The sequence below is a fragment of the Athene cunicularia genome (assembly GCF_003259725.1).
Source record: "Athene cunicularia isolate RWA chromosome 4 unlocalized genomic scaffold, athCun1 chr4_part3, whole genome shotgun sequence".
In the NCBI taxonomy this organism is placed as follows: Eukaryota; Metazoa; Chordata; class Aves; order Strigiformes; family Strigidae; genus Athene; species Athene cunicularia.
Genome location: NW_020799100.1, coordinates 23,516,168 through 23,543,816, shown reverse-complemented (window position 1 = coordinate 23,543,816; position 27,649 = coordinate 23,516,168). Strand labels below are relative to the sequence as shown.

The window sequence follows — 27,649 nt, the reverse complement described above, 5'->3', positions numbered from 1 at the left end:
CTTGGCTCCTGAGCTGTGTGAGAGCCGCAGCTCGTGCCCGCGCGCTGTCCTGCCGGCCTGGCGCTGAGGCTGGTGGCGGAGGGGACGCAGCCCCAGTGTGGCCGCGTTAAAGGTGCGGCTCTGCAGCTGCGTCGGACTCTGAGCTGGCTTGCTGCTGTGCTTCTTCATAGGGAGAGAATTAAGACCCCGTGAGCACAAATGTAGTTAGATGTAGCCTGACAGCTTCCCAGGGTGAGCAGGGCTGAGAGCGCTGGGGTGGTGCTGCAGGTGGTGATGCGGCGTGGGCACAGCTCAGCACCTTCAGTGGCTTCGGAGAGCACTGGCACCCACAGGACGGTCTGTCCTTCTGTGCTGTCAGCCAGCCTGCCATCTCCCAGCTCCTCCTCAGTCTACCATTGAGTCAGCTGGCTGGTATGTGACAATCATGCTGCAATTCAAGTGATTTGCTCTTTTATCATTTTTAGTCCAAAGGCTGAGCTGAGGTTTTATTGATGGGGCGCTGCTCAGCCCTATCTGCCACTTGCTTTTAAAGAAATAAAGCTTGTTGGGCTTGGGTTTTTTTTGAAATTAATTTATTAATGCATGTGGTATACTTAAGGTAAATCAATATACTGCATACATGACCACAGGGCTCTGCACATAAACCCAGTAGCTATGGTCTCTCCTTGACGATTCGGATCATGTTTATGATCTCTAGGTCAGTCAGCAGCAATATGTACTTTCCAGTGGAAGCTGGAGGATGCTACCAGTTCCTTGTGGTTTTGGTCTAGACCCTGGTGATGTGTGTTTCATAGCACACTAGATGTATGATCTTCTCCATCCTTCTGCAAGAAGGATGGTGATAGGGATAAGAAAACAGGCCAGAAGAAGTATTTGTTGCTGAAGCTGGTAAGTGGAGCTTCTTTCTGTGCTTCCAGACTATAGTTCTTGATGTTTCTGCCAAGCTGAACTCTGTGGTTGAGCCCATTAATTGAGATCAGGTTATCTAGTCCCTTGTTCCTTTTGTCACTGGCTGCTTACAGAGAAGTCTGTCCACAATCTATAGATGACTGTCCAGTGTTGTGTCTTATACATAACAGGTGCAATAGGTTGGGATATATTTATAACTAGTGTGTTGCTGAAAGGTGCAGTCAGCTCCCTGTCTAGATTTGTTGGAAGTGACATTAAGAATAGCCCCAACTGAACAACTGGCAACTACTGCAAAATGAGTTTAGATGCTGTGCTGTTAAATATGCAAAGAGAACAGGGGATGGGTGGGGAAAGTGCAATTTCCCCCCCCCCCCCTCTTACAGCGGTCATGGGGGTGTCTTATCTGGTGAAATATTTTCAGATAATGATCTTTGCTTGTGTCCATTTTTAGTCAGCATAAGATACTAAAAGATGTATGTGTGAAGAAGCTCAATTTTTCTCTAACATCAGATCTTCGTCTTCAGGCTCTGCACTAAAATAATTAGGGATTATTTAAAGGGTGAGTTCCTGCTACAGGTTGTAGTTAGGTACCAGAACAAAGCCAAGACACTATCGGTGACCGTAAGGTGATGTTAGAACACATGCTCTGTAGCCTGTAAGTTGTACATGTGGCTCACTGGTACTGAGCCCATCAAAAGTGGGCAAGCCGCCTCCTCCACTGGATTATAGTGCCTGTTCAGTTATGGTAGCAGGTGGAATGGGATGCCTTCCCTGGCCCTGCTGGCCCTGCTATAGCTGCAGCCAAAGGAGGAGTGTCATGTCTGTGGCAGTGAGGAGGGCTGGGGAGCTTCAGGGAGCCATGGGGAGGGTTAAGGCGCTTGGGGGCTGCAGTGCGGCTGGTGCCTGGGCTGTGCTGCTGCTGTTCTGTTCCCTGATGGGCTTAGGGGTATGAAAAGGCCCTTTAAGATGGCTGGAAGGGGGCTTGGTTTTAGTGTAATCCCTTTAGAAATTGCAAGCACTTTCACATGACCCAATTGGAGCTTCACCCTGACACAGGAGCCAGGGCTGTTTCGGCAGGGTGCTGCATTCGGGAAGGAGCCAGATGTCTGTGAGTATTGCTGGTGCTGCGGGGGATACGCTGCCGATGTCACTGTCTGAGGCAGCGTGAAGCGTGATGCTCTGGTAGGCTCTGCGGGTTGGCATGTGGCTCCTGGGCTGGCCAGCATGGCCCCGGGGAGCACGTGTCCTCCAGAAAACAGCTGTGCATTTTAAGGGACAGGGAACCATTCTTATACTTACTGTTATACTTACTGTATTGTTGCTAATCTTGCTGAAAGCCAAAACTGGGAAGGTTTTTAGATTATTAGGGTGCCTTATGAGATCTTGAGTTCAGAGTTCATGCAACTCTAGCTGCATTGGATGTGCTGCTCTGGTCAGAGGTCTTGGAAGTGATGTGTGGTGTTAGGCTGGTATCATGAACTGCTGCCCCATAGCATAGTGTACATAAAGGATGCCCTGGAATTTCTTCTAACTGAAGTTTACTTCTGTTCTGTAACTGTTAAATGAGCAATAAAGTATGACTTTTCCCTCTGCCATTTTCTCCAGAAATAGTCCACTTGATGGCTTGAGTCTGGGAAAGCATGAATATGTGCAGCTTGAAGCCTACAGACCAGCAGGGTATAACGGCTTCCTTGCATTCAGGAAATCCAGGGAGGAAAGAAGCTTTAGTTCAGGGTCAGGGTTTTGTAGAGGTTGATACTCTGTTGTGCTGACTCTACCTGTTGTTCTGACATGAATTTCCTAGTACTCTGTTCCTGTCTCAACAACAAACAGAATTGTCTCTTCTACCTCATACACTGCTCAATGCACTGGGGCATTAGTACAAGTAATACATCCGTTACTCAGCGTGATGGTATCAGCCTTTCCTGTTTGTCCTGCCACATGCAGCTACACATTTTCATTTTAGGAAGTAGTTAGAGCAGGTTATTAGTAGGGCTAACTCGGAGACCTGGAAGATAACTGATAATCACTGCTGCTACTAAAACTTGGTGGGGATCTCAGTGGGGCAGAAAGTGAGACTTAAAGGTATATGGGCAGTGTTAAAATCTTTGAAAAGATGTCGCAGATAGACAGTGGTACCAAGCACCTATTACATTTGTCTCCTGCTAAACACCACAGGAGGAGGGAGGGTAGTGGTGTCCTGTAGCCTGTGAAAGCTTTTGCCTGTCAAAAGGAGCTTTCTTTGGCTGGAGCTGCTCTGGGAGCTGGAACATGCAAGAGGCTCTGTCTGTGCAGGAGGTCTTGCCCTTACCACAACACTGCTCTTGGCAGCCCAAAGCTCTTTGACATTCTCTGGTAGTGGCAGTCTTTAGCTGTTAGACTGGTAGAACAATGGTCATTCCTCAAATAGAAAAGAGGAAGACTTGCTAGGTTTCTAGTGCTTTCCTGTAGCTGTTATGAAATTAATCAGTTAAATATGGGCGCTTTTTTTCTTATTTTCTAGCTTGGTGAGTGTAAATTTGCCTGTTGAAATGTAATACTTGAATTTTCTTGTAATGTGCAAGATGGCCTCTGGAAGCTTTTCATATGATGTTGCTAGCTGTTTGTATGCAGAATATTATATTAAATGATGATGAAAAGACAGAAGGCGGCTATTAAGAGGCCACCTACTGGGGAAAGACTTCTGCTAGTTTAAGATTTAAGCACTGTTGAGAGGGTTGCAGAGACTTGGATGCAGCAGTTGAAAATTATAATTATAAATGCTATGATGAAAAAAATTCAGTAAGTTGCTTTAAATAGAATTTCAGTATAAATTACTGCCTTAGGATAGTGTGTTTGGTAAATCTGTTGATGATGAATCCAGTAAATCCTCTTAAAACATCTCCTGAGTGTTGAAGGTTTAAGACAGAAGTTTACTAGCAATAAATTTTGGAAAAGGGGTGTAGTATACTTGGATGAGTGCTGCCACTGTGGACCTTGTGATCTGATCACTGTGGACAATGTATTTTTCTACTGTATTTACTCATATTCCTTGCATCTCAGCAGCGTGCACCTTGCCTGTCTGGACTGACAGAGCTAGATTTGTATATCCTCTGTAGTCCAAGTTGATTATCTTATTGAGGAGCATTTTATTCTGTTTGCAACCCAAATGGTAAGCATGATGATGATTATGCTAGCCCTCAAACCTAGGAAATCCTCATTAGATGGTTTAGAAGTACAAAGTATAAAAGCTTAATGCTGATGAATCTTGAGGCTTTTCTTAGAATAAGCATTGATGGTAAACTAGATAAATGGTGTAAAAGTGCTTTGGCAGGGTAATTCTCAAGGGACAAGGCAAACGAGTCTAAATTATGATGGGACTCGATCATGCTGGCTTTCTTCTGGTATAGCACTTCTGTGTAACCCTTGTGTAACAGCTGTGCTGGGCAGCCCTCACCTGTGAATGCCTTGATGAAGTGGTTTTGCAAAAGTAAGACTTCACCTGAATGAGGAGGATGAGGGTAAACTTGCAGTGCCTGGCAACTCATCAGGTAGAAATTAATTATAGCAGTCGGTGGATCACTTGTAGCTTGTCTGAGCTGCAGGCAGAGCACACTAAGGTCAGGGAAACTGCCTGGCCAGTTGTGAGGTGGCCCCCGGCTATCTTTTAGAATGGAGCTCCCTTGGGCTTGGTTTGTCAACCTTTTTACATGCTGGGAGAAACAATTTGTGTTTCTGTGCCAGTATGCAGACTTCTGACATGAAATAAAACACTGGGTGAAGCTGCATCTGCTCCGATCTATGGTTGGCTTCCTATGTGCTAACTGGGCAGGGAGAGCAGTGCCTCCCACCACCTGAAATGGTAGAAGCCTTGCTTTGTTTTTCCAGGTCACAACAACTGGCTCAAAAAAACCTGGCTTGGTAGCATATGGGAAAAGTTCTTTGTGTGTTGTTTCCACACCAGTGAGGTTTAACAAAGCTCAATTTCACAGCAAACTAACTTCTCAGACAAGTATTAAATTACTATGAAACTAGTTGTTAAAATGTTCCCTGGTAGAGCCCAGGACATGGTTTCCCCAGCTCAGCCTGCTGACAGTTAACAGCAGCGCTCTGTCCCATGTGTTAAAACTCTGTTCAGATGAGGGAAGCTAAGCGTTACCGGGGTGTGGTTCTCTAAAGCACAAGCCTGTTTCCTGTGGTATCTTGGCTTACACTGTCCTCTAAAATAGCACAGACTGAAGAGGCAAGTGCAGACCCCATTCAGAACTTTGCTACTACTAAGCCTTAGGTTGCTACTCATCTTGAGTGCAGGGGGCTTCTGAGGGGGCTAAAAAGTCTATCTGTTCCTGTGGAATGTACTCATTGAAGGATGCTAACTGCTCAGATAGTTTAAGTGTTTGAGTGACGGTGAAGGGATTTTGGTTCCAGCTTGGGACCTTACTTTACTGTGCTAAGAAAGATGTGAGTCTTACAAGTAAGTATTCTGCATGAACTATGAGGATGCTTACTGAAGCAGCTTTATTTTAAATTTTAAGGTCTGATTTGCTCTGAATATAATAAGTTAGTCAGGCACAGGTGGTGAAGAGCTGCTACAAATGTTTTGGTTCTGTTTTCTGGTGCTCCTCAGCTTAGATACTTCAGTGTTCAATCACCTATGCAGATGATACCAGATAAGAGTAGCTACTGTTTTATCCATAAACTGGAGGAAAAAGACATTTTCTTTCATGGTAGCTGGTACATTTGTGTGTTAGTTGAACAGGAAAGTCCTTAACACAAACAAAAAGCGACCTGTTTCTTAACAGCTCATTTAATGTAACCCCTCTTATACTCAGATGTGGCTTATGGACATCTTTGCTCTCGCTGGTGGGCGTGCTGGGCAGGTCAGGCTTACAAGCCAGCACTCCTCCTGGCAGAAGCGACTACTTTCAAATATAAGTAGTAAAGCTGTTTTGGGGAGTGTTCAGCCCTTCTAGCAAGCTACTGTATTCCTGGTTCACCAAAGCACCATGAAATTAGCCACTTGTCAACATCTAAGATCTGAGGAGAATAATTTTTTGAAGGTATAACAAGAGGACTTAAAGCAACTCCATTCTCTTGAAAGCTGCTAACTTTAAACGATGCATGATTGCTTATGAGTTTAGGTCATTTTCTCTTTCCTTGTTACTTCCTTCTATGGGATGTTTATTCCTCAGTTTGACTTCACTGTGTCAGAAGATTCAGAGTGTTTTGAAACCAACTTATTCCTGGTCTGCTTGTTCATGATCTCTCTGCTTCAATAATGTAATGTTTAAATAGCATTTCTTAAGCATGCAGCAATTAGAACTGCAACTCCTCTTGACTTTAGCCTTGCTGTGCTAAGCCTACCTTTAATCTCTTACAGAATACACTTAAATCTTTAGCTAAACCTAAAACAAGAAAACCTTCAGGTTCATCCTGAGGGGATATCAGGCACAAAATAGTGGTGTGCCTAGGCTCAAGTGGGCTTTTTGAGAAACTTCAAAATGTATTTGGCTGTAATGGTCTCTTCCGGCACTTGATTTAGACTTAACAAGCAGAATGCTTCTTGCTTATGGGGAAAAAAAATCCCTGGCTGTAGCTGTTGCACTCTGCTACTGCTTTCTTAATAAACAAGATGTGAAATTTGTCCATATAGTTGTTAGAAATACAGGGGTCAGAACTGACTACAATCATATCGGCGTTGGTTCCTTGAATATTTCTCTGCTTACTCTGGCTTTTTTGATCTCTGGTCTCATGTGATTAGCTTACAGTCTAAATGTGAGTTTGAGTTATTCTTACTAAAACTGTTTGCAACATAATTCCCCTCATCCCAGAAGGCTGATGGAGTATGCTAAGAGGATTGATTGCACTGAAGAGCAAATAAATGAGGGTTTGCTGATGCGAGGTAGATGGATGTTGTCATAGAGAACTATGAATGTGAGACCTATATGCTGGGGTTTGCACTGTGAATATCTCATTGGTACAACTTAGGTTTTGAACCTCTGCTTTGATGGAAAAGCATTAAAATGGTTTGATATCAAATATTTGCAGCTTGTGTTCATAAATTGTGAAATATCTTCACCCATTTTAGTTGATAGGTATGCTAATAGAAGTGAATTCTCGGACAGCTTGGTGTACTTGCAAGCCTTACCTTGCCTGGTCAAAAGTTAAGGTGTCTGTGTTCAGGCATGAGCATTCTTCTCTACCTCTGAGAATCTATGTGAAGTTTTCCAGTAATGATCAGGAGTTGTGAATGGAATTGGTTATGTTTTATACTAATCTTTGAGGAGAAATGCCTCTGCTGTTTAACTTGCTTCATGAGAACTATTGGTGAAAGATGTACAGATGTCTTCCTGCTTCTGTGGGATGGAACTGTGAACTCCCTTGCTGCAATCCCTTGCCACTTTCATTTCACATGTGAAAATGTGGCGGTGAGACTTTTCTGTCAAGATAAGAGTATGTCACACAGTGTTTCTTCTGGAAGACCATTCATGATCTTACTACTTATGTCTAAAGCTAATGTTGTTATGAAAACTTGACTGTAATATTAAATTGCATCTAAACCATTTCTGCAGTGTTTAGAGATCTTTCACTTCCCTGAAAGAATTGGAAAGCTGTAGGCAAGCAAATAGAGGTAATTCTACTGCTTTTTGAAGTACCTGTACATACTAGTGCCTGTGTTAGTTCAGCATGCACCTTTTTTTGCCTTAGCACATGAGGTCCTCCTTGTGTCCTGTCTGCTTTGTACCCACAGGTCTTGGAGCATGTCAGAGATTGTGCCTTACTTTCTCCAAATACCCATGGAGACTGGGACACTGTTGTTAGTATTGACCAGTCTTCTGTAGTAGGCTGAGTTGTTAATGCTTCCAGGGACTTCCTTGACGTTTGTCCTTCAAATGGAAGGGGCGGGTGTCTGGTGGTGTGTACCGAGGCTTGGAACATCTCTGCTTTTGTGAAAGATGCCAGAATGTTCTACACTAGAAATTCAGTTTCGTAAGTGTAAGCGGCTCTCAAGCGTGTCAGTATATAGATGGGAATATTAGTAGGAACAAAGAGGATAAACTTACACTGTGAAACAAGGAAGTTCTATTCTATGTGGACTGGCAGCCTGTGCTGGCAGGGCAAATGACTTTGTAACTGCTGGTAGTGAAGGTCCTGGAGGCCTGGGAGCTGGTCCTGGATCTAGGCAGATGTTGGTTTTCATTACTGGGTATCACTTAGAGCACGTGTCCTAACGATGGATTTTCTGTCTCGCAGATCAGTGTGCGTGTTACCACCATGGATGCTGAGCTGGAGTTTGCCATCCAGCCCAACACTACAGGGAAGCAACTCTTTGATCAGGTAAGTGATGGACCTGCAGAAGATCTGAAGTTGATACGGATGTTGTGATTCTATTAAGACAACAGCAAACGATTTCTAAAGGACTTCAAAGATCAAGTGGCAGTATGTATAATAACTCCAGGAGATCTCAGCATCATAAGAAATTACACTTTTCAAAGGCTGCTGCATTTTTTTAATCTCCAAGAATGGGTTAGGAGCTATTATTACCTCTTATGAACTGAATTGGTACTATAGCTAATAATGATGATAGCCAAGTTGTAGATGTCTGCAGTCATAATTCATGAGAAAAGTCTTATGAGGGAGCTAGTAAGCTACCTTTGGTTGGCTTACATGCAACCATTGTGTAATTATTTTCAAAGAGTAGTTGGTCTCTAAAACAGGAGAGGCTTAGCTGGGTTTCAAATGTTGCTGCAACCCTCAAGTGCAGGTGAAGTGACATTCTGTACTCTTATTGTGCCCTGAAGTTATGAACTGTACTGTATTGGGCTGTCTTTGTCTGGGTGCTTCAGCCTTCCTCTGCATTCACTGGCTTGGCAAATTTCTTCCTACTTTTGGTCCAAGCAGAAGCAGGGAGGCATGTACAGCCTGGAGTTGGAGCAGCTGAAGACAGACATTATCAATTGCAGCAGTTGAAACTTTGACTGGCTCCACGGTGTTTCTGTGCTGTAATCCTGAAGGCCATCATTTGCTACTTGGAGGAAAATCTGAACGGTGAATTCATAGTTTAAAAGTAAAATGAATCCTGGCTTAATGACAAGATGAAGTAACTGCCAGACCAGATATGGGTGTGGTTCAGTAGTGCTAAGTGTTCTGGGGCCAGCTCCACATAGTACCTATCTTAATGAAGAGAGAAATTTAAGGGCTGACTCAGCCATTTCATTTGAGGCCAGCAAACATAATTAAAAAATTTTTTTTAGATGTTTAACCACAAACTACTACTTCCTCTCATACTTAGCTGGATGATTCAACACTAGATATTATATTGCTCTTTACAGCCCAGCCCTGAAATGGAGGGAATCAAGCGAGATCCTAAGCTTTACTGAAACAGCATCCTTTCATAATGGGAAAAGCAGGAAGGCTTTCAGGAAAGTTCTGAGTTGCAGTGTAGTTCTCAGTTGCCTCTGTGTTACTACATAGTAGGCCCTGTGTGGTCTCAGATATGACAGTTTTTGATTCATGGAAGTGAGAGCTGGATTCTGTCCAGAATGTGTGCAACATGGAACTCCACCACAGTTAGCTCCTGGGAGCATATGCCCCAAGTTCATCAAAAGGTGAACTGTTTTCATGGAGAGAACGTACTTCACGTGGATACTTCTCTTGATTATTTTTCAGTATCTAGTTTCTGACATTATCCAAGCAAAGCACCAGGTGCGAAGAATTTGCACATGATTTTTTTCAGTCATCTCTAGACCATCTGCAGCTTCTGCTGCAAACTGTCGTTGTGGTGGCAGACTTGGACTTCAACAAGTTGTCTCTGAAAAGCATCTGATCATGTTTCCAGTATGTGAACTCATCATGTCATTTCAGTCCTTTGTGTCATGTTCTCCAACAGCTGCATGTTCTCCTCCCTGCAGTGTTTCATACAGCACCTGTCTAAACAGAAGCTTTGTTTTTTCCATAGTAAACACTTTTCGAAGGCAGAAAACAAATGCTGTTGCAGAACTGAGTTTCTAAGTTGCTAATGTAAATGTGACAGTGTTTACTTCAGCTAAATTGGATTGTAGGTGAGTTAGAAGAGGAAATACAGTGGAGAAGAAAGTGTTTGAAGCTCTTAGGTTAACATCTTAAAATGTTAAACATTTGCTATTTTGAAAAGGTCTGGTGCACACCATGTCTTACACTGTCCATATATCACACTTGCTGGAATAAGAATTCAGCTTTTCTGGTGCTGAGTGCACAAGATTTCCTTGTGGAGGTGGTGATGTTGATTTCAGACAGGGCTGATTCTGCAGTGAATGTCCTAGAGCCTCACTAGTGGCAGATGTCCAGGCTTTGGCTGGCTTTGCAAGGCCAGAGACCTAGCACAGAAGTGCTGGGTGGTGTTAGTGTGGTGGTAGAAAGATTGACACTCTGCCGGGGCTTGGGGGTGTTGTGGGCAGTAAGGTAGGGAGTTGGCAGTAGATATGGGGATGTCAAGTCTTCCACCTCTGGTGTGAATAAGGAGTTTTGGATGCTACTGATATGTGAGCGGTTAAGGAGCATAATCCTAGTTTCTGTTGCTGCCCTGCAATCTAATAATTTGCCCTCCACAATTAAGGAATCTAATTGCAAAGGAGGTAGTTGTTCAGCTCCTGCCACAATGGGAAACATTTCATCTTGGTCCCTGAATGCAGGTACACAACAGACTGTCCATTTTTTTCTTTAATTGACAAATTCGAGACTCTCTTGTATTGTGAAAGAGACTTTATGGTCAGACAAGCAAAGCAAAGGAAAGCAAGTTCTTCATGTACATGGGTGTGCTCAAACAGATTATTGATCTTTGCATAGAGAACTAACTGAATACCAAACCAAAACATGAGAGCCTCTAGTGAGCTGATAGTAAATCCAAACTTGCTCCCTTTAGTATAGGGATGGGGCTTTCAATGTGTTGTCAGCTAGCATACATCCAGCATGTTTCAGATGGCTGAGCTGTTTGTCTAGATTAGTTACTGTGAAGGGATGGGCTGGAGCTGTTTTCGCTGACACTGCTAACGGGACAATCAGGGGCTGCTGTCTGATGATCAGTTCACTCCATCGCAGTTTCTATCCTGAGGTAGTCTTGGGTCCCATGATGGGGTGCGTAAGAACAAAGTTATGGCTGTTCATTTTTTAGCTCCCTTAAACTACGTTGTGCTCCTGGAACTGCTAATCTAGTATTTTCTGCATGATGCTGGTTCTGAAGAAAGCTGCTTTCATTGACGCTTTTTTGAGGGAAGGGAGAGTTTCCCTACAAAGCAAACTTACAGTTTTTGCTGTTGCAGCACATTAACCTTCTGGTGTGAAACCTGACTTTTGACTGTTTTGTGGAAAAATTTCAAGATATCCTGCATGTTTTTGCCCTAGAGTGCCCTTTCACTTTGAGTTGTCAGTTCTGAGTTAAGCAAAAAGGAAGCTGCTGAGCATTACCAAGGTTTCTAGCTGCACAGCTACCTTGGTGCATGCCACTGGCTTTGCTCAGTAACATTTAGGCAGTATTTGTTTCCACCTGTTGTGTATATCAGTAGATAAATATACACATTATGCCACACATAGTTCTGACCTACTCTGAATAGGATTCAGAAGACTTTTGGAAAGTGTGTATCTGGGTAGTGACTTCATGAGGAGGAACAGGTTGAGTCTAAAGTTCCATAGTAATAATAGGTGAATGGGTTTGAGGTATAAATGTTCCTGTCTCCCTCTTTTTCCTACTTGGTTAAATTCCAAAGTGAATTTTTGTAGGGATAGAGTAGAATAATACCTGCTTCACTGCTTTGTTGGAAATTATTGTGCCCCAAATAGCAGGCTGGCTGTAGAAATAGCATTGAGCTGATAGACAGTGCAGTAACATCATGATCATCTTACAACACCCCATCCCATGGCTTGTAGTTGTACAGCTTTAGCTTAAGCAGTTTAAGCTCGTGTGCATGGACAAAACCTGGATTAACTGAGACAGGAGGATTGTACTGTCTGTTTTGTGCAGCTTTGCTTATGTACTTCTTAGTATCAGCTGCTGAACTCCAGTGCTTTCTGACTCAGGAGGAAACCCAGTAACTCTGCTCCCTTTCCTCAGCTGCTAGTGATGGATTTGAAAGAGCAGCTGAGGCTGGGCTGTGCCTATCAGGTGCTGCTTATCCCACAGGCCTGGTCACTTCACAGGTACCTTGAAATTCTGCTTTCCTGGGGGTGCAGGGCACAGGTGCTGCAACAGTGATAGCTGCTTGTCTTCCTCCTTTGATCTGCTTCTGTATCAGACTGAAGTGCCATTGGACTGGAGACTAGTGTGTAAAACAAAGTGTTGCTTTGTGTATCTCCTACATGTCAAAGATTAACAGTTTCTCTGGTAAAACTGTTAGCTGCTTATTGAGGTGGATAGCTTTGAAGTTGTGTGCCTCCAATCTTTTTTCTGCTCAATCTTCCTTGTTTTGGGTAAATTGAATCTAGCTTGAATTAGTGAAACTTTGGGCTGTTGGGGATGCAAGGGGATGTACCTTAGGCAGGGAGGGAGGAAACTACCTCTCCTAAGTGCTTCCCAGCTGGCTGGCAAGCTCTCGCAGAAGTGCCACAGTGTGGTGGACACTGTGTCTCCCAGGCTCCTCAGGCAGCCCGCATACAACTAGTCACAAAATCCTCAGCTGCTCTGACTCCTGTCATAGGAAAACATGCTCCCTTCCTCAGTGTCCCCCACGTGCTGTATGAGGCAGCTTCTCAAATGCTGTTTCTGATCACTTCTGACCTTGGATCCTGCTGGTGCCTTGTTCTTCCATTCCCCTCCAGAGCCCCTTGTTCCTCCTAGTCTCTGGTGGAGAAGATGGAGCTCCCTGCCAGGCTAGGTCTGGTGGTGCATGGTGCAGTTGATGGGTGGGGAATCTCCACCCATTTGATGATAGCCTTATGTCAGGAACTTTTTAACGAGTTGTGGTTACTAAACTGTTCAGTCAGTACTTCCTTCCCCAACCTAAAATGAACTTTTTTTCTCCAACTTCAGGACAGTTCTGTTTCTCAGTGATGTGCTTAGTGCCTTCTGAGCCCATAGCTGACCATGTAAACTTCAGACCTCCTGGTGTCAGCTTTTGGACATTGCAAAAGAATGAGGAAGGCTCTTCAGTTTCCTGAGCTTTTGGGGTCAAGGCTAAGCTTGTAAATGTCTCTACTCATTCTAAACCTAGTCACTGATGCTGTATTGTATGTTCAGCATGGAGCCTAATATGTAGTGGAGTGTGGGGGTATCTTTTTTTTTTTTTTTTTATTAAGGATCCTGCAGATTTCATTAAGAGCCAGAGCTCCTAAGACTCTGAGTTCACATGCCTTGCCCTTGCTTGCTTTTCCACTGCAGCAAGGTTAATGTTTTTGTAGAGTACCAGTTTGAGTCTCTTCTTTTATGGTTGCTAAAGCTGACAACACAGGCTGCCCAAATCCCTCTTGACTTTTGAGTAACTCCAGCTGAATTGAGCTGTGCTTGGAATAAAAGTGGCTGGTCTCTCATAGACTGTAAACTAAGCTTTGAGGAGGGAGACAGTAGAGAAGCCTTTAGCCTTAGTAAGGTCCTGCCTACTACTGTTTAAATACATAGGAGACTGGTCTGGAGCACTTGATCCGGTAGATGAAAGCACTGCACTGAAAACTTGCTATGGTAGTTTCAGCGGTGGAAAGCAGCGGCTCTCAGGACAGTGGCTGGTTCCTCCAGCAAACCCCAGAACTCTTGTGTGATGAAGGCTTGTGGTTGGGTGGTATGGAAATGTGTCTCAGATTTCACAGGAACATGTGGAAACTTATTGGCTTTTCATAAAAGCAGTAGTCCAAACAAAAATGGGCTGTTTGTTGTTAAGAAGGTCAATGGCAAACTGTAATAAGCTTGAAAACTCAAAGATCTGTCACGTAGCACTTAGGCATTTTAGCACTTTGGAAGGAAAAGTTAGAAATATATCCATCAGCCAAATGGAAAGGGAACTGTTGAGTATTTATGGCTGTAGAGGGAGCCCATCTTGGGTGTCAAGTTAGGGTACCTGGAAGACCATGTTCTAAGTCATTTTTGGCTCTGGCATATGCAGGTGTGGCACCAGTTCAGAGCTCCTCCAGCACTAAGGTTTGATAGCAGTTCTCTCAGAAGCGCTCAATGTGTCTGTCATAGAAAGGGAGAGAGGCCACTCACCTTTAACTAGGACAGCAGGTGAGATTCAAGACAGATTTGTGCTTCTGTATAGCCTCAGATGCTTTGACTTTTGTTGCAGGACTTTGGTCTGAGTGGAATGTCTTCTCTGCTTTGAGGCTTTGGTCTTGCCCATGTGTAGATAGTGCTTTCATGCAGGATCCATGCTTGTTTGCCAGTGGGGTGGTGTATTTCCTGGGCTGAGAATGAAGGCAATCTTCAAGCATCATCTTGATGCTAAAATCTACATTTAAGAGGTTGCTTATGGTTCTCCTGTGATGGGGCAACTCTTGGTGACAAGAATGTGGTTTGGAGAGGTATGTGTGAGTGCTTGAGGGGAAGGATCGGAGTTTTCATGCAGGCCTGGAAAATGTGGGGTGAGGAGGAGTGAAAGAAAAGGTTACCTGGAAAACCTTGTGTTTGTTCACTGAACGTGAGTAGAAATTGTGCTACTGTGTGCTTGGACTGTCTGCAGAAAGTGAAGTGAGAGTCACCAGAAATGCACCTTTTCCCCCGAGGCAGTAGTGCTTACTAAGTGGGATTTTAAGCAACTGTACTTGAAGAGCTTTGTCGTGGGGGGTCACAGCACTGCAGGACAGCTGGATTCTGAGGCTGCCAGTTGTAGGCGAAGCCTTGTACTGCAGGCTAAACAAGACCCAGGGACTGGCTTAATGTTCTCCCTGGCATGAAGAAAAGATGTCACTCCAGCTGAGAGTATAAACTTTAGGTATTGAAATGTAGTGGTCTGTGTTAAACGCTAGTCTGTATTGCCCTGCCCTGCCTGCCTAGCCCTCTTCCATCCTCAGCCGCTGCCAGTAACCGCTCGCTTTCTGGAACATCTCTCAGTTAGGGCTCTGAGCACTGCACGCCCTCAAACACGGCTGAGCTGCCAACCGCCAGACAGACTCCTTGCAGCTTCTACAGCTTTCTACAAGCTGTTTTTTCTTCGTGCTTTTTTCCCTTGCTAAAGGAAGTAAACTTGCTACAACTGAGGTGAGAGGGAGGACTCTCTGCCCCCCTGTTCAGTAGCAGCTCGGGGCTGTGATGTGTGCTGTGCTGTCTCCCCTCTCCTCTGTCCAGCCCTGTTGTCACTGCTACTGCTGTGCAGGCTTCTGCTGGGGAATAAAAGCCCTTTTGTGTGGGGCCTTTCAGTTCCTTTCTGGCAGTCCAGCTTGTTGCATTGCCAGGCCTAAGCTGCTGACAAATGGAAGGGAGGCAGGCGGACACATGCAGCAGAGGGGGAGCTTCCAATCCCATTCAGATGCTAATGCTGCCGAGAACTGAGCTTGCCTTAGACTCAGCCTTTCTTCCTCTGCTCATACCACGGGCTTTCAGTGCTTGCAGCAAACTGATTAGTGGTGTGCATCCTACTGCGTGACAGGCACGAGGGGAGGTTTCTGCCCTGTGTTCCCCTGTGTTTACAGGGGCTTTAGGCAGTCTCAAGTTCATATTCACGCAAAAGGCTGAACAATTTCATGGACTCCAGTGGGATGAAGTATATAGACTATGTGACCTTGTGTAGGTTGTGCCTCCGTGTGTGTTGCTAGTAGTATGCCTCTGCTGAATGTTCCCTTTGGTTTTTGGGCCTGAAAGGAACTAGGGCCCTAATGCTGCTTTTGTAAGGCCAGAAATGTCTGATCCAAGCCCTAAAGAATCTAAGTAGTAATGTGCTTGCAGGGAACCTGCATCCTTGGTGTTGTATCTTGCCAAAGCTAGAGGACCACATCAGAAGGGAACAGTGCATCCTTAGGATTCATCAAGGAAGTAATTTTAAAGGAAGTAGGCATTCAGGGAGAAATCATGAAACATGGGACAGGGTGGTACAGAATTACCTCAGCTTACTTGGCAGGGGAGACTCCATGATCCAGGCAGCTGGTTTTCCCAGGGCAAGGCTCATCCCTGCTGAGGGAGGGGAGCTGTGAGCCAGCCTGAGGGCAGGTGGTGTGTGAAAGCAGCTGCAGTGTCCTCCTTCGGTACTGTGCTGACATAAAGACAAATGTCCTCTGCCTTCTCTAGTAGTGGAGGTGACAGTAGATGCCTCGTTTGCTGATAGGAGATCAGCTCCTGGGCATTCAGGAGCAATGTGGGGGAACTTCAGTTTCCAGGCTTGCTGTGGCCTGTGACATGTCTCAGACTTGCCAGGGCGCAAAGCTGTGGCCTCATGATAGCGAATGGGCTTTACCAAGAAACTTTTCCCTCCTTCCTACTGGCAGTAGCATTATACTGCAGTAGTTTTGCCTCTCCATGAGGCTCTTGTCTCTTGTTACAGTATGTCTGTAAAGCCTTCTTAACTCTTATTTACATAGCACCCATGGTGTGCTGGGGAAATGACTAATGGGAGAGCAGTGTAGTTAACTTCTGCAGCATCTCTTTGTCCTGGCACAAGTGATAGCATATCGATTTACCCACTGCAGTACCTCTTAATGCTGCTACTCAGAGATGTGTGAAAGGCCTGTCCACAGCTATGGATGGAGTAGAATACGGATCTTAAAATGGCACAGCCCAACCGGACACGACCTAGCAGGGTGATTTGTGGCTTGCCCAGGAGTAAGTACATTTGCATGTTAAGTGAGGGGTGCGGATGGAGCTGTGTTACTGATTCCTGGCAGCTCTTACATCTTCAGACCTCTTGCATTGTATTTTGTCTATACATGTTGGCTTATAAGTAGCTAAAGTGTTCTAGCTGCTGTTTATAAATAGCAACAAGCCTTAAAGATGGGAGAGAAGGAAGAACACCTCTCTCACTTAAGACCCCTCAGACACCCTATCACTGTAGCAGGGGAGGCAGAAGGCTACGGCACTGGCTGTCTTTGTGTTAGTCTGAACTTACCCCTAACGCATCCTCCACCACCAGTGAGATCCCCCCATATGGCTGGGGCTCTTGCTAATTGTCTTTTTTCCAGGTTGTCAAGACAATTGGTCTAAGAGAGGTCTGGTTTTTTGGACTTCAGTATCAAGACACCAAGGGCTTCTCAACATGGCTGAAATTGAACAAAAAGGTATGTTTGCTCCAAGCTTTCACTTGTCCTGGGTTCCCTTCTCTTGGAGGGTAGGGGCAAATTCAGTCCCTGTATTTCTGTTGGGGATCTGTCCTTGCCTCTCCACACACCTGAAGTACCACAAGATTAGCAAGTTGGTGTTGCCTTCCTTCAGTCCACACATACCCTTCCCAAGGTACAAGGAGTCCTGGTGTCTGACCTGGGCCTCCTGCATCTAGTAGTGTGTGTTTGTTACCCCTCCCAGTAACACACTAGTGTGGTGCTCATGTGAGCATCTCAGTTGGAGAGAAACCTGGAAAGTAACTTACCTGCCACTGATTGTAGCTAGTGGCTTGTCTTACATCCTGTGGGGAGAGGTGATGAGGTATTTAGCAGTAAGGAATTGAAAATCCTTGCTTTTCTGAACGCTCTTTTCTGTGTTGGAAAGGAGATTTTTTTTTTTTTTTTCTTAATGTGTGCTCATCTTCCTGTTCATAAACCTGTTCCCCTTCACTTGGTCAGTAGGCTTTGAGATCTGATGCCTCTGTTCCAGGTAACTGCACAGGATGTACGCAAGGAAAGCCCCCTGCTTTTCAAATTCCGTGCCAAATTCTACCCAGAGGATGTGGCTGAAGAGCTGATCCAGGATATCACACAGCGCCTCTTCTTCCTCCAAGTGAAGGAGGCAATTCTGAATGATGACATTTATTGCCCTCCAGAAACAGCTGTCCTTCTGGCTTCTTATGCTGTTCAGTCAAAATATGGAGACTTCAACAAAGAGGTCCACAAGTCTGGCTACCTCGCTAGTGACAAACTGCTTCCACAGAGGTGAATGAACCTGGCTAGTCTTAGACCTTCTTTGCCTCAAAGGGTTTGGGTTTTTTTTGAGGGGTGGGGGATGTGTGTGTGTGTGTGTCTGTCTTGATTGGAACGTTCAGAATAAAATATAGCCTGGAGCCTCTCCGAGGATTTGGGTTAGTATTCATTTAATTAAGAGCTTTGATTTTAAACATCCTATTGCTACTGAAGAAACTCTGATCAGAATTAGTGAGAGAAGCTTTGAACAAAAAGTAACGGTACAAGCAGCACAACTGAAATCAACTTGTTATTTGTCTGAAGCCTGAACGCTGACCAGTGTGTCTGTAGTTAGCCTTATAATAAAACTGTATTTTCCTAGAATATTTTTTTGGGGGAACTGTGATGCCAGTGGAGTATTTAATGAAGCGTTATTCAAGAGTTACATGACTGTGTGTGCATAAATGCAGTGACTGGTCTCAAACATCCCATGTTCTATTTCCAGAGTTCTGGAGCAGCACAAGCTTAACAAGGACCAGTGGGAGGAGAGGATCCAGGTGTGGCATGAGGAACATCGAGGAATGATTAGGTAACTGATGCAGTGTGAAACTGCTGTATTTTGTGTGATATATGCTAGTTTGTAATGTACAAGTGCATACAGAATTCTGTAGCTTGCTTCAGAGCAAGTTGGCATTTTTCAGGTTATTCTGCTCAGACTAACTAGGCTCATGTGCCTCTGTCCTTGCTAGTCCCCATCAGCTGCCTGTTCTTAGTAAAACAAAACTGAGTTTGCAGAGTTTGTTGTTGTCTAGTAGGGTGATACTTGGAATCTTTGCCAGTTTGTTGCTCCTTTGCCCATGTACGAAGAGAGCACTTTCTTGCTCTAATGGCTTATATACTCAGAAAGGAATATCTGCTTTCTTTTTGCATTCTGCAGAGAAGATGCTGTCTTGGAGTACCTGAAAATTGCACAAGATCTGGAAATGTATGGTGTGAACTACTTCAGCATTAAGAACAAGAAGGGCTCTGAACTCTGGCTGGGGGTAGATGCTCTTGGACTCAATATTTATGAGCAGAATGACAGGTAATAAACGCCCTCTCCTCATCATTACCTTCAGCTTCTTTCCAGTATGAAAGCATTCAAAATTAATCTTTTCTGGAGTTCAACTTTTAAAACTAAATGCTACAGTGTCTATATCATTCTTGGCTGTGTCTTTGACACTACCAGAATGATCCATAAAATGTACTGCTTTGGACCCAACAACACAAGAAATTGGCAAATCTTATCAAGTTACTTTTACTGTATCCCTAGTCTTCCTGCCACAGATACATTCCTGTTTTCCATTTTAAAAAAAGCGGTATTGAAAAACTGCTTCTTATGTTTGTAGTTCATTGCATGACTAATTTTGCTTGCTGGTGCCAGTCACTGTAAGAGTACTGAAATGTGAGGGCAGATTTGGTAGAATTTCCAGCTTTATATTGTTAGTCAAGAATTTGAAATGACTTGAGGCTTTTATTTCCTTTTGCTTTCCATTTCTGCAGGTTAACACCGAAAATTGGATTCCCTTGGAGTGAGATCAGAAATATCTCATTCAATGACAAGAAATTTGTTATCAAGCCTATTGACAAGAAAGCACCGGTAAGAAGCAATATTCAAATTTATGCTTTTGAATTAGCTCAATTTTTTTTTTTTTAATTGCACACAGTCTTTTCATCAATAATGTCAATGCTGACTTAAGCAGTAGAAATTTGTTCAGTATAGCCTTAAGCTGTTCAAAGGCAGTGGCAGAGAAGCTCTTTGCTTAGGGTTTCTGATTCTCCTGAGGCTGTTCAGATTCTCTGATAATAGAGTTAGGGATCTGAGGCACCTGTCTTAACTGAATGCTGCCTTTGCAGCCTGTTGGCCTTAGTGGCGTTTGGCATGGTCTTTTGCAATTTTTCACCTTACTTGAAGCTGAAGCTTCAGGTCATTTTGTAGGGCATGCTGGGAGGCTTTTCTTTTTGCAAATTTATAATTAATATAATCGATTTCATCTTGTAAGGCTTATTAACTTTCTGCGTCAGCTGACACCTTCTGTTCATCATGTCATTCCTGTTGTGTTGCTTCTTTGGAAGCATTTCACTGCTGTTGCTCCTTTTTAACAGAACAAAGTTATTTACCCATTGGACGATAATGTTTATCACCCTTCCTGGCATATGACAAAATGTGACACTTGCTGTGGCTGGCCAGACTATTGCATTAAATAACTGAGTGGGAAGACAGAGGGGGGAAGTCACGGTCTCAGTGTGCCTAGTGAACCAGCCCCTGGTAGTGTTCCTGATGAAACAGCAAAGCGCAGTGGCTGTGCACCCTGTGCTTGGGATGCTCTGCAGTGAAACCCAGCTTGCTGTAACAACAAGTCGGGGCACTTCTGCCCTGTGCTTATTTGTCAGGTTGAAGTTCATTCCTCAAAGGCAGGTGTCTGACTACCACCACCGATGATTAGACACCGATAAGAAAAGCTAGCTAACAGTTCTAGAAAGTTTGGGATCTTGAGTGTGTTGCATACGGAGGGGGCTGCTTATGCTGAAAGAACAAGTCTAATGCTGCCTTCTTCTTGTCCCAAGGACTTTGTATTCTATGCCCCTCGGTTACGGATTAACAAACGGATCTTGGCACTTTGCATGGGGAACCATGAGCTCTACATGCGCAGACGTAAGCCAGACACCATTGAGGTGCAGCAGATGAAAGCACAGGCTCGGGAAGAGAAGCATCAGAAACAGATGGAGAGGTTGGTAGGGTTCTGAGGAACCTGGACTTTGTCAGTCACTGTGCAGTAGCCTCAGGTGCTGGATAAATTGCTGGCAGCATTGTAACCTGCTTGAGCAAAAAACACAGCAGATTGCTTTCTGCTTCAGTAGTTCTAATAGGATGATGGAAATGGTACTCATCACAAATGTGACCTGCCATCACTTTCTTAAGAGTTAAAAATTTGTCTGTCTCTTTGATGGGACTAGTATGGATCTTGATACAAGGAGCTTTCCCTTAAATGTTCCTGTTATGAACTTACCATTGAGATGAATGCCAGCAGAGCTTTTTTTTTCTGCACTTCTAAAAAGGGGCATGTCTGGATTAAAACTCATCAGCTGAGTCCTGTAGTGCACATCTCTTGTGTGCTCATGGCTTCACCAGGAAACATTCCAATCAGAGTAGTTGTTAATTTGAAATTACATTATGACTTCCCCCTCATCAGGGCCCTGCTGGAGAATGAGAAGAAGAAGAGGGAGTTGGCAGAAAAGGAGAAGGAGAAGATTGAACGTGAAAAGGAGGAGCTAATGGAGAGACTCAAGCAAATTGAGGAGCAAACCAAGAAAGCGCAGCAAGGTAACATGAAGTGTACCAGTATTTCCTTAAATGCTTAGTCTGAGTGAGAAGGGCTCAAGCAGTAAAGCTGTGAGCACCTCTGAGCCGTTTGGCTCTCCAGTATTCTGTGCTAACTGGCACTATGGCCCTGGTTTAGCTTTCTGAAGCTGGATGTTGAGCCCCCTATGTCAGCAGCTGCCTATGGGACTCACATAAAGAGATGGGTGGCAGCCAAGATGCCTGTCTGCAGCAGGAGAACCTTGCAGTTGCTCGTGTGCTGGCTGGAAGCTTTATCCCAGCACATCTGTAGAGGAAGGGTCGAAGTGTAGCAGGGGTCACATAGCCCGTACTCTGGTGTGATTACTCATTGCTTGGCCAGTCTTACGGTGTGCTGGTGCCCAAGCAAAATGCTGTAAGGGTGCCTCTGCCTTTAACAATGTCACTTTGGGATAGGTGCTTCCCACAAATCAATTAGGCAAGTAGTCTGTTGTCTTGAAACAGGCCTGGCTCTTCATCTTCCAGCTCCAGTTACAATGTGAAAGAGGAAAGGGGACAGTGGCTTGCATTTCTCCTTTACTTGTCCCTCTGAAGGAAAACCCTCATCCAGATAGAGGTGTAAGGGCACCTTCCTCCTCTACTGCCATTCTTTACTTGATCTCTCTTCAAATGCACTCCCCTATTCTTTCAGAACTGGAAGAACAGACCCGCAGAGCTATGGAGCTGGAACAGGAGAGAAAACGAGCTCAGGAGGAAGCAGAGAAACTGGCTAAAGAACGTAGAGAAGCAGAAGAGGCAAAGGAGGCCCTATTGAAAGCATCCCATGATCAACAGAAGACCCAGGAACAACTGGTAAGTGGGTGGCTGAAAATTAGGTAGGAAAATAGTGACAGGGTAGGTATCTAAGCTCTTGAAGCAAACCAGGCTATGAATATAGTGAGGAAGTATAGTTTGGTTCTTTAATTTTTAGCCTCTTATACCTAAATACAAGTGCATTTGTACAGTAGATCTGGATTGTTGTGCTTTTTGCCTTTTTTTGGGGTATGTGATACTGAGAACAGAGTGTAGAGCTTACTAATTGCTTTCCCTGGTTTGGATTCAAGAATTGAGTTCTGTAGCTTTGTTGGGAGAAGAGGGGAAAATAAAACCCAACCCAAAACCAACACAACACCACACAAAGCCCCAAACTCTTTTGGCTTCCTTTTCCCTTGCATCATGGAGATATCAGTGGGACCGAAGTTTACAGGAAAGCTTTCTCTCTACCGGAAGGATGTTAGAGATACCATGTTTGTTCAGGACTTGGACTAAATGCTTCATTTAGCAAGTACTTGGTTTTGTCCCCACTAAAAGCCTTTCTTTTGTAGGCTGTTGAGATGGCAGAACTCACAGCTAGGATCACGCAGCTGGAGCTGGCCAGGCAGAAGAAAGAGAGTGAGGCCCAGGAGTGGCAACAGAAGGTAAAGCAGAATCTGAGCAAACAGCGATACATTCTGTGAAGTTGTTCTTCATTCTGTGTGGTGATCTAAACTACTGCACTAGGTAACTCACTAGACTGAGTGTCTGCGAGCTTGAGGCTGTTCTAAATACTCAGCTTAGTTTTCTTGCTGGAATGAGTGCCGTATTCTAACTCCATGTAGAAATATTTTTGACTTACTAGGCCTATAGCCCATTTTCCATGAATTACAATCATTCTTCAAATCTCTGAAGCGTTATCCAGCAGAAAGTTTTGCAAATGATTGCGGCAGAGTAGCTTTGGAATGTACCACTTCAACGTGTAAGAGGTGCAAGGTTTCCTGTAATAAGCATTGAGCAGTGCTTCTGCCAGAAGTCTCTCACACTCAAGTTTACACTGACTTACTGTGGCATGCCCTATTGCAGGCACAGATGGTGCAGGAGGACCTAGAAAAGACAAAAGAGGAGCTGAAGACAGCCATGAGCACCCCTCACGTCACTGAGCCCATGCACTCTGAGAATGAGCACGATGACGAGCAGGATGAGAATGCAGCAGAAGCCAGTGCTGAGCTACGATCAGAGGCCACCATCAAGGACCGCAGTGAGGAGCAGCGCACCACTGAGGCAGAGAAGAATGAACGGGTCCAGAAACACTTGAAGGTAAGAGCTTGGCAGCAGAGAGGGTGCTGCTTCTGTTCTTCTCACCATTCATTGCAGCTGGGAGGTATTACTGATATTTAAAAGAAAAGGGTGGTGGGGAAGAAGGGGGAATCATGATCTTGCCAGGTAGCTGTTTAACTACTGAGCAGAGGGGCAGATCTTGTCTCCTGGCACTTCCATTTTGCTGGAAGTAGCGAAGTATTTTCAAGCAGTGCCAAAAAACAGCATCTGTCAGACACAGTGTGCTTTTGTGAGTCTGGCCGGCCATCTGACAGCTGTCTGTAGCCCTGGCTGCGGTGAATCGGAGAGCTTGGTCCAGCTCCTGTTGAGCAGCTGTTGGTAACTGTCTTGTCTGACTGCGTTGTGTTGCAAAACCCCGAGAGCAACACACCAGGGCTCAGTGTGGAGGGAGCAGTGCTGCACCACCACCTTACAAGGAACGACAGTGTCCTGGTGTTGATTCTTTTTAAGCATTTTGTTACGCTGCCTGCTAGCTGACTGACTCGCATTGTGCTGCGGTGGTTGTGCACAGCAGAGTGACAGAGGTGCACTTTTATCTTCTGCAGCAAGCTTCTTTTTTGGTAAAAGGTAGTAATTGCTCAAATTCTGCAAGATGCTCCTGTTGTCTTTAGGGATCTCTCCACTTGACTCTTCATAAGTACAGTGGAGTTGGTTTCTCTTACTGTGCTAGACAAAGATAAATAGGGTGACAGACTGCCTGATGTTTTCTACCTTCAAATGTTAGGGGAAAATATTAACAACTTCTACAGAATCACAGAATTGTTTAGGTTGGAGGGGACCTCTTAAGATCATCTAGTCCCACTTCCTTGCTCAAGTAGGGTCAGCTAGAGCAGGTTGCCCAGAACTGTTAACATTTGGGCTTATCTGTTTCCTGTCTCCGTGATACTGAATCTTTGGGAGGATCAGCAAGGAACCTTCTTGTCCAGCTTGGAGTCTGGCATGTGCTAACCCACTGCTGTCTGTTTCCCCTTCTCCAAAGGCTCTTTCCTCAGAGTTGGCAAATGCTCGGGATGAAACCAAGAAGACGACCAATGATATGATCCACGCTGAGAACATGCGTCTAGGCCGAGACAAGTACAAGACCCTCCGTCAGATTCGGCAGGGCAACACCAAGCAGCGAATTGATGAGTTTGAGTCCATGTAAACTCTCCCTTGCACCTGCTGCCCTGCACTCTCTTCTCCCCTCTTTCCCATCCTCTCCCATCATTCACTCATAATCGTGCTACGCTGGAACCACTACAGAAGAGTGACCATGGTCTTATTTATCAAGTTTTGGGCAAATGCTGGAGTTAAGCGACAGAAGAAGGAATAGCAGTCATCTTCCTGGGGTGGCTTGGGAAAACAAACATTTACTGGGGCAAATCTGAGATTGTTTGGCTTTGGGTAAAGTCTCACTGCATTTAGTTTTGTGTTGCTTACTGACGTGGCTGTGTTGCTGTCCTCCCCTGTTGGGTGGGGAGGCCAGCAGATACTTTTACTGAATTACGTACAGTAAAGCGCTAACAGTTTGACACTGTGCCTTCCTACTAACTTGTGCAAGCTTCAGTATTAAGCTTAGTAGCCAGGGTCTGAATTTCTGACTTAAATACAGGGTCTGAACCATGTAGTTGAGAAGGGGAGGCTGGAGCTTAGGAAGAAGTGTTGGAAGTAGAATGTGGACTTCCTAAAAGACCAAAGCTTTTGTCCTTCAAACATAAACAGACCAAACAGATTCTGTGGCGTTCCTGCTGGTGTTACCTTTTGTTGTTTAATGATGGAACTTTTTAATTTCTTAACCATGAGGAGGCCTTTGAAATATGTTCACTGATGCAGTGTAGTTTGGAGCCTTGACTTCCCTGCTTTCCAGAAGTGTTGTCTCTGGTAAATGGCTTTGTTCACTGTCATTTGTTTGACTTGAGTGGTAACCAGTGAGGCAGAGATAGCTAAAGAATGCTGCTTGCCTTTTGGGGTTTGCCAATGGAGACCTAAAGGGGTGAGTAGAAATGTAAAAGACTAAAAATTCTTGTAGCTGTGTATTCCCTTGCTGAACTAATACATTTCCAGTCATGTGAATAGGATTTCAGTTTTTTTTCCATAATAGGCCTTTTTAGCACATAGTCATTGGTGCCTTATGACTGTATAGATCTACTGTAACTCAGATGTCTATAGTTTAAACTAGATGCAATCATAAAAAGTGATCAGCAGCTGGGGACCAAAAACTATTCTTGTATCTGGGACATGTACAAGACTGCATCTGTCTTCCTGGCTTCAAGCAGTATTTAAGGGGAGAGGATCCTGAGATATTTGTCCAATTGCTGCCTTAATCCTCACTGATGTTCTGCCAGATCCCTGGCTGAAGTGCTTTTCCTTCCCCAGAAGGATGCTTTGCCCCTCTGTGGCTTTGAGAACAGAAGGCTCTGTCTCAGCAGTGGGACACAAGTGGTTGTGAGGCTGGTCCCGAGAGCTGTTGTACCAACTGTTGTAATACCCATCACCTCCTGTCTTCCATGCTGTGGCTGCCCAGAATCCTTCCTGCCATTTCTGGGGAGGAATCAGCTGTGTGTGCTCAGGGTTGACTTGGATTTTGCCTTGATCCTTTGTAGAAGGACATGTTAATGTTCAGAAGAGGCCTCTTAAAAATGGATTCCATCTGCAATGGAGTCCTCCTTTGCTTTGCCCTCCTTGGATTGGCCTGTCCATGTAGGAAGGCATCAGGCTAGCCTGGGATTTATTTTCTTGCCTAGCATGATGCTAAGTCTTGTGACTTTCTCAGCTTTGTGGATTCCCCCATTGTATGATATCACTGCTAGTGGTGATAGAAGGAAAGCATCTGAATGCTAGAGCATTTTCAGCTCCCCGCTCTACGGGAAAGGTAAAGAGGGACTGTGCCAAAAAGAATTGTTCATGATAGTGTTAATAAACTGCAGTATTTCCCCAATAATTCCTTGGGTTGCTAGAAACAACCTTACCAGTGCTGTATTATATATTTTTTGGAAGCAATAGAAGTCTGTGTGGAGATCCACACAAATACCAACTGACCAACCTCCGTTAGGAGCATGAGCTCAGCATGCTGCTTCTAAACATTCAGGTGGATCACATGGGAGTCCCTCTCTCTCCCCTGGATACAGCATGCTTTTGGGGGATGCACGGCATGGAAAGCTTTTGGTTGGCCAAAAACACATGCCTCGGTACTTTGAAAGTCACAAATGAAAGATTGCAGTTAAATTTGTCAGAACTGATTGGCGTATTTCTATATGGGAGGGTTATTGGCACTGGCTCTATGTGAGTCTCGTTACTGAGGGAACAGACAACCTTTGCACTTCTGTTTTGGTGCTTTAAAGCTGGTTCTCAGCACTTCTGCTCTGTCTGTGGCAACTAGTGATGCATTTGGGGGGAGAAAAGCCTTTATTACATTTTAACAATTTCCTAACAAGCTGATGTATGGTGCCTGGAATATGTGTTCAAATAATAAACCAGTAAACCTTTTATGCTTTGATGGGTCACACAACACTGCTGAGCTCATGTATTATGATTCTGGCATGACTTCTGTTTATTGGGTTTTTCTAACCGTTCTAATTCCAGATGGTCCAGTATAGGAATAGAACGGCTTGTGCCAGTGAGTCCACCTAACTCTTTGTAGTTGTTTCAGCCCTGCTGCCTTCTTAACCAGTATTATATTCAAGTGGTATCTAATGATATTTGATTTCAGTACTTCTAGCTATGCACAATTAGAAAATATTAGTCATGGGATAGAGGATGTTTTTATTGTCCTCCTTCCCTTGGAAATGTATACTGTATTGTAAAGAAATGATATTTTGCAAGAAAACTAATGTTAAGAAGCTTTCAGTATTACAATGAGATTTGTAGACACATTTTTTTATTTGTTAGAATACAGTGAGTTGTTCTTCCTCTCATGTTCCAGTTTAATTGGATAACTACTCCTCTTGGGGGTTGGGGAAGTACTTTATCAAATGTTTGCCTGGCTTATTTTTTCTTGTTTTATTTGTTGCTGTAAATTATGTTGGAAGTTTTTGACCAGTCTTTTTACTGGATTATAATAAAACATCAGTTCATTAAAGTTGTGGAATAATTCATGGGTCCATGTACTTATCTGCAGAGAGAACCTTGATATTCAGGCTTTTTTTTTTTTTCCCCCTGTTTCGAGGAGTTGTTAAAATCCATACCCTGTTCTTCCTAAAGTGCCAATAAAGTTCAGAGAAATTCAGCAGATGGTGTCTGGCTGGTTACTTAAGGTTGCTTTGAGTCTAGTGCTGTGTCTCCAAGCTAAACAGGTCTGCCGTGGGGCTCCCCAGAGGTTACTGGCCTTGAAGCACTCTCATCAATAAGGACATCGCTTACTTGCCTCCTGAAAAG

The 27,649-nt window shown here is 44.3% G+C and overlaps 1 protein-coding gene across 1 annotated transcript; it reads left to right on the top strand.

Annotated features, from left to right (window-relative positions):
* Positions 1 to 1,980: 1,980 nt before the first annotated feature.
* On the top strand, positions 1,981 to 27,500 carry MSN (moesin). Its single transcript, XM_026848376.1, has 13 exons — positions 1,981 to 2,017; positions 8,143 to 8,226; positions 16,954 to 17,049; positions 17,582 to 17,856; positions 18,329 to 18,412; positions 18,761 to 18,907; positions 19,366 to 19,462; positions 20,431 to 20,594; positions 21,057 to 21,187; positions 21,855 to 22,015; positions 22,528 to 22,620; positions 23,042 to 23,275; positions 24,276 to 27,500. The coding sequence occupies exons 1-13, from the start codon at positions 2,012 to 2,014 to the stop codon at positions 24,438 to 24,440; spliced, it is 1,737 nt and encodes a 578-aa protein (XP_026704177.1). The 5' UTR covers positions 1,981 to 2,011; the 3' UTR covers positions 24,441 to 27,500.
* The last annotated feature ends 149 nt before the right edge of the window (positions 27,501 to 27,649 follow it).

What these genes read in the sequence shown, in the direction of transcription:
- MSN (XM_026848376.1), top strand. An exon ending in GGAAGCAACTCTTTGATCAG is followed by an intron (nt 8,227 to 16,953) that starts GTAAGTGATGGA and finishes TCTTTTTTCCAG; the next exon opens with GTTGTCAAGACAATTGGTCT. An exon ending in CCCAGGAGTGGCAACAGAAG is followed by an intron (nt 22,621 to 23,041) that starts GTAAAGCAGAAT and finishes GCCCTATTGCAG; the next exon opens with GCACAGATGGTGCAGGAGGA.